The sequence below is a fragment of the Chenopodium album genome, chromosome 15, assembly GCF_948465745.1.
Source record: "Chenopodium album chromosome 15, dcCheAlbu1.1, whole genome shotgun sequence".
NCBI lineage: Eukaryota > Viridiplantae > Streptophyta > Magnoliopsida > Caryophyllales > Amaranthaceae > Chenopodium > Chenopodium album.
In genome coordinates, this window is record NC_137848.1 from 42851662 (window position 1) to 42858584 (window position 6923).

The 6923-nt window shown below is 38.9% G+C and overlaps 1 protein-coding gene across 1 annotated transcript; it reads right to left on the reverse strand.

Moving 5' to 3' along the window:
* Positions 1-4497: 4497 nt before the first annotated feature.
* On the reverse strand, positions 4498-5379 carry LOC145581218 (uncharacterized). Its single transcript, XM_081638267.1, has 2 exons — positions 5259-5379; positions 4498-4985 (listed from the first exon to the last, which is right to left on the reverse strand). Exons 1-2 carry the CDS (start codon positions 5377-5379, stop codon positions 4498-4500), a joined length of 609 nt encoding a protein of 202 aa, XP_081494393.1.
* Positions 5380-6923: the final 1544 nt, after the last annotated feature.

A 6923-nucleotide genomic window follows, 5' to 3' on the forward strand; every position in this document is an offset into this window, starting at 1 on the left:
AGGAGTACAAATTGTAAGAGTTTTGTATACTCCAAAATTATAAATAAACACTACTTGAATTTGTCTCTTATGTCTAATTATTGCAGTTGTCGTTAGCAAAATCAGATCTTATTATTATAATTATGAAATTACACAAAATTTATTAGTGAATTGAAAGTAAAAAAAAATGGAAAATAGGGGATCAAAATTTGGTGTCTACAGAATGCCCCTCATTGATCGAGTTTGGAACAAACGATGATCAATGATTAGAAAAAGATAGTAAATTTTGATCCTTAAATAGAACTTATAAAGAAACTAGAGTAAAATAAAACAAAATGCTAATAATCATCAAGCATATGTTGAAATGTGGCGTAAGAATATTTGCGGTCAAATACAACGTATTGACTGTGGTTAAAACTTAATCGCCAATTATTTGCAGTTGAAAAAAAAATGGCTTAAATAAAATTGAATAATTGATTGATGATCAGTTGTTGTTAAAAAACCAGCTTTGATAAATCTCGATTGCGGTTGAAAAACTGGCTTAAAATGTCTTGGTCAATTAACCAATGATCAATTGTGGTTGAAAAACCAGCTTTGGGAATTTTGGTTGCGGTTGAAAAAACCAGCTCGAAAATTTTGATTTATTGATCAGTTGTGGTTGATAAACCAGCTTTGGAAAATCTCGAAAGCGGTTGAAAAACCGGCTTAAAAAGTCTTGGTCAATTAACCAATGATCAATTGTGGTTGAAAAACCAGCTTTGGGAATTTTGGTTGCGGTTGAAAAACCGGCTCGAAAATTTTGATTTATTGATCAGTTGTGGTTGAAAAACCAGCTTTGGAAATTTGGATAAAGAACTTAATCGTTCATTACACATGGTTGAATAATCGGCTTGAAAGACTCTATATAGCTAGGACGGAGATAATAATAAACAGCTTGAGGCATATCAAAGTGTAACCGTAAAATTGGCTAAAATGACATTCTAAGGATTTATTTGATTCTGTTTGACTATACTATTCATGTACAAAAAAAGCAAGTTTCACGGGTACTTTAACCATGAGAATATGGAGTAGAAAAAAAAAATTGATTGTTATCATAACATATGTATGTAAATAAAGTTTGCATGAAGAAAAATGGCATGTTGTGGTGGAACTAAATGCATGAAAGCTTATATGTGGGATTTTTGCATGTTGTGGTGGGACTAAATGCATGAAATCTTATATGTGGGATTTTTGCATGTTGTGGTGGGACTAAATGCATGAAATCTTATAGGTGTTTCAATGTAAGGTGGGGTTTTTCTTTGCCTATATAAGACATGAGTTTGGGTGATCATAATCATTCACTTCTATTCTCCTTTAAAACAAGAATACTTAGTTTTCTTGTTCCCCTTTCCTCCTTTTCCTCAAATTTTCTTTCAAAATTATGGATATGAAAGGAAAAGAACCCAGCTACTAAAATGAAATCAATGAAGTAGACTATAAAAACACTTTATTTTTCATGGGGATAGAGGTTGCTTTAGGAGAGAAAAGTTATGCAAAAATCTTCTTTGATTCCCTTCTTCCTCTTCTCAAACTTCCACTTTGCTATGACCTTATTTATGCTTCTACAAAATATTAGGATGAGAAAAAGCATGTTTTTAAGTTTAAAGGTGGGGAGATGGTGCCAATGGTAGAAGAAATTGAAGGCCTCTTGGGTTTTTCTATGAGTGGACCATTGATTACCACAAAAAAGTGTACTTCTACTAGTGGTTATTTACATGAGGCTTTAGGCATATCTTATCATGATGGTATGACTTTCCATCATGAATATTCCATCCTTATCAATTGTGTCCTCGAACCTTTTAAAGCAAAAGGTACCAGTCTTAAACTTGATATTTCATATGGCTCCGCACGAAGTCGAGCATGCTTGATTGCCCTCATGGGTCTTTTGTTGTTCAAGGAAGATCTTGGGTTGTGTCATAACAATGTAGCTAGCTATGCACTACAAATGGTTTATGGGGGCCGATTAGGGCCATTGATCTTGGGAAAATTGGTCCTTAGTCTTGATCATCAAAAGGAACATCCATACACCTTCATGAAGGGGAGCCCACTGGTGCTTCACTTGTGGCTGATGGAGAAGTTTAAGTTGGTGAAACCTTTGAACGAAATCAAGTACCATCCTAAGATTATCCTTAGTAGGGGTTGTTCACCCTTATATCATAAGGTAAAGAAAAGTAATGCTTGGAGCTTTACCCTTGAAGGTGAAATCCAATGGGTAACCTCTCATTTGGGGATCAAAGAAGTCATATATAGTACTGCTAACAAAAGGGGTGTAGTGCTTCCAAGTATCAACAAGATCACTTTTTATTATCCGTGGAGGTGTCTTCGGCAGCTCGGGCAGCGACAAACCTTCCTAAAGGATCTTCCCACTGATGAATGTACCACTCATTGGATAGATACCAACATGTTGAGGGATCTGTTCAAAGTTTGGGAACGGGTTAAGAAAATTCCATTTCTCCCTGTCTTAAGAGATCCGACTATTGATGTTTATTATGAAGGGTGGCTTCTCAAAGATGTGGGTTCTTTTAAAAGGACAAAGATAGAGGATGAACCCTCGATCAGCAATTCGAAGAGGATTAAGGAAGAGAAATGATAAAGTCAAGAACGGAAAGATTCAAATGCCCTTTTTTTTTTTTTTTTTTTTTGCACTTGAACCTTTCACGTAATAAGTCTAGGGTTTCCTTAGAACTATGGGAATTTGAAGCATCGAATTAGGATCGAATGTCATCTTATGTAACATTGTGTTTTTAAGGTTGGAATTTCTCATTGGAATGAAGTTTTTCTTTAAAAGTCAACTCAATTGTTGCTCTAAAATTTGACATTTGTTACTTGAAATTTAAAGTTTATGATCACGAGATCATGATTTAGAATATTCCATTTTATGAGCCCAATCATGTATTTTAACCGTATTGGAGGTCCAAAGTTTAGACAATGACATCAAAGCCTAAATATACAATCGATAAATCTAAAGGAGACGAGATTATAAAAACTATAATTCGTATGCAACCTTAGAGTTGATTGAATGTCATACATTGACAAGAAATTTCGCGTTTTATTGACTAAAGTACATCTGAAGATCTTTTTTTTTTTTTTTTTTTTTTTTTTACCCGTATTGACTTGGGTATGGATACTAAGCGTAATACTTTTTGAGCTGATCAAGATTGGTGAAGTGGAGGAAAGTATCACCATTCATATCGACTAACTGTACTGCCCCGGCAGGAGTGATATGTTTGACCAAGAATGGTCCTGACCAATTTGGTTTAAATTTGCCCCGAGGATCATGAAGAGGAGCGCGTTTTTCTTTTAGCACCAAATCACCCTCCTGGATGTCTCTATCTCGAACTTTTTTGTTGAAGGCTCGAGCAATGCGTCGTTGGTAAAGTTGGGTATTGTGAAGAGCCTGTAACCTTCGTTCATTTGCTAAGGCAAGTTCATCATTCCGAAGTTTGAGCCATTGATCTTCAGAGATTTCACTTTCATTCATGACCCGTAAGGATTGAATTTCGATTTCTATGGGAAGGATGGGCTCCATCCCATACACCAAGGAGTAAGGAGTAGTTCCTGTTGGGGTTCGAATAGAGATTCTATACCCCCAAAGAGCATACGGCAACTTGTCAGGCCATTCCCTTGTCTTTTCAGTCATTTTTGCGATTATTGTCGGAATGGTCTTGTTGGCTGCTTCAACTGCTCCATTGGTTTGAGGGCGATAAGGAGAAGATTGATGATGTCTAACTTTATACTTTTCAAGAGTTTCTTTCAATTGCCCCTCGAATTGCGACCCATTGTCCGAAATCATTTCAAAAGGTACTCCGTAGCGACAAATAATGTTATTTATCACGAATTTCAAGACTTATTTCGCACCTAACTTGGAAAATGATGCTGCTTCAATCCATTTTGAAAAATAATCAATCGCTACTAAAATGTATTGATGCCCATTTGAAGCTTTCGGATGAATTTGTCCAATGATGTCGATGCCCCAACTTGAGAATGGCCACGGTAAGTGAGATTATGTAGTGAGACGGGTGGCATATGGTTGAGATTTGCAAAGATTTGACACTTCTTACATGTCCTTACAAAGTGTATGCAATCTGTCTCCAAGGTGGTCCAATAATACCCGGCTCGCAAAATCTTACGAGCCAACATTCGTCCGTTCATATGTGGTCCGCATTCTCCTCCATGGATTTCTCCCATGACCTTTCGGACTTGTTCACCATGAATACGTAGTTGCAAGGTTCCATCAAAACCTTTATGATACAATTGATCTTTTAATATCACAAAATGAGCGGCTAGCCTTCGAATTGCAAGTTGATCTTTTTTATGACTCCCTTCGGGATATTCTCGAGTGGCCAAGAATTTTTTTATGTCGCTATACCAAGCATCCTCTTCATCTTGTATAGTTAATGATGCGATCATTTCTTCATTCATGATCACTGGGGAACTTTTTTCTTTTACAGCTACAGACCGAACTTTAACGTTATCTTCCTAGGTTAAATTTACTGCCAAATTTGCTAGCGCGTTAGTGAAACTATTTTGTTCTCGAGGGAGATGTTTGAAATTGATTTCCTCAAAGCAGGGGATAAGTTGTTGGAGATGTTCAGTATACATTTGCAACCTTTCATCTCGAACCCTCCACACTCCAATTGTCTGAGATATAATGAGGTTTGAATCACCATACACTATAAGATTTCTTGCCCCTGCTGCTAAGGCTGCCTTTACACCGTAGATGCAAGCTTCATATTCAGCGGTGTTATTGGTTGTTGGAAAACTAAGTTTTATTGAAAAGGGAATATGAACTCCATGTGGATCAATAAGTAACACACCTGCACCATTCCCCCTTCTATTAGATGCTCCATCAAAGTACATCTTCCATTGTGATGTATTGATATTGAATAAATGTTCATCCGGAAAGTCGTTATCGAATTCATCTCCTGATATAGGCCCATCAGCTAACGCTTCAGATATGGCTCTCCCTTTAACAGATTTTTTATGAACACATTGAATATCGAATTATGAGAGAATAGCATGCCATCTCGCAAATCTTTCACCCAGAATAGGTTTCTCAAAGATATATTTGATAGGGTCTAATCTTGAGATAAGGAATGTTGTATGAGCTTGTAGATAAAGTCGGAGCTTTTTTGTCGCGTAGATTAGAGCGATGCATGCCCTTTCTAAGGGAGTATATCTAGTCTCATATTCTAAGAACTTTTTGCTTAGATAATAAATAGCAATTTCTTTCTTGGTACCTTCTTGATATTGCGCTAACAATCCACCCATGTCAGTTTCTGTCACTATAAGGTACAAGAGCAAAGGTTCCCCAGGCTTGGGTGGCATCAAAACTGGAGGATTAGAAAGATAATTTTTCATTGAATCAAATGAAGCTTGACACTCATCATTCCAATTTTTTGGCACATTTTTCCGAAGAAGTTTGAAGATTGGTTCACATCTAGTTGTAAGTGAAAGGAATGGTGTCCTTCGAACAAGTGTATTATTCCGTTAGCGGGTTCAGAATTATTAGAAAGCTAATATATTCAGTAAGGTCAAGTGATCGGAATGCCTGGGTGGAGGCCGCTTCCGATCAGTAATATTAATGGATAATTAATGTTACAGCTTAATCTTGACTGAACCCTTCGGGTCACACCCAAGCATTCAACAAACCGAATCGACGAATTAATTCGGAAGGAATTAATGAGTCAACCGAGTAATATTTATTTAGACGTCGGAAATTCGAGCTTAGAGCGTCGAAACCGAGCGTCGGAAGTCGAGTCGAAAAATAGTGAAAGACGAGACGAGAAATAGTAATAAATCAACAAAAGACCAAAATACCCCTAGCATCGGAATGCCCTAGCAAACCGAGTGCTAAGGGCGTATGGCCTAGCATGGTGGCTAGCATGCGCACCAAGCCGAGCCTAGGCTGGCTGGTGCGTGCTAGCGCACCCATGCTAGCATCGCAAGGCTAGGCGCTGCCTAGTGCGTGCTAGCATGCTAGGCTTGTGCGCGCAATGGCTAGCAAGCCATGCCGCAACAAGCTGCTGGAGCTAGCACGCTAGGCGCGCCAGCCCGCAACAGCTAGCAGCAGCATGGCTAGGCCATTGCTTGCTGCCTAGCAGTGCTGGCCGAGGCACAAGGCCAGCAGCAGCAGCCCGCATGCTTGCTGGGCCTGCTGTGCGTGGCTGCCGAGGACAAGCACCACATGGCAGCCCACCTTGGCTGCCTTGGTGCCCAAGGGTGGGTGCCATGTGGCTTGTGGTCCATGTGTGTGTGTTGAGTGTGTTGGCCGGCTATGGGAGAGGGAGTGGGGAGCAAGTTTGGTCCCCCCCTTCTCCAAATGGTCCTCACCTAACCACTCACATGAGCTTGCCACTTGTTGATTTATTACTAGCTTGATTATTAATTTTATTTTAGCTTTAAAATAAAATGGAAAAATCAAAGTATCCCACATTGATGGGAGAGCAAATGATACTCCCATCATTTCCTATAAATACCCAAGTATGGGCATTGGGAAAGATGCTTGAGTAAGAGTTGGAAAAGGCATCACATTTAGTGAAAACCTTTGAACTCAATATTATTACTCGGGTTTTGTTGGTCGGGTCTTGCTAACTCCAAGACATTGGACCTAGTCGGTTTTGTTGGTGCGGGTGGACTTCGTTGGAGGTCTCCGTGCGAGCGGGACTTGAAGCTTTCAAGTAAGAGCTCATTTGGAGCGAAGCACGCGTCAAGGGTAATTAGCTTATCTTAATCTTGTGATTAATTTAATTATGTTTATGGTTTTATTTATTGCGAGTGCGGTCTTGGTTTTGGGTTTGTTTTCCGCGGTGAGTCGGACTCACCAAACCCCAACAGCGGTATCGGAGCCTCGCTCGTTTATTTTTAAAATCATAATATTTTCAAGGTGTTATTATGGCTTATTT

Coding starts and splice junctions, on each gene's coding strand:
- LOC145581218 (XM_081638267.1), bottom strand. CDS start 5,379: ATGAAAAATTATCTTTCTAATCCTCCAGTTTTGATGCCACCCAAGCCT. Junction 4,986..5,258: donor GTTAGCGCAATATCAAGAAG/GTACCAAGAAAG, acceptor AATCTGTTAAAG/GGAGAGCCATATCTGAAGCG.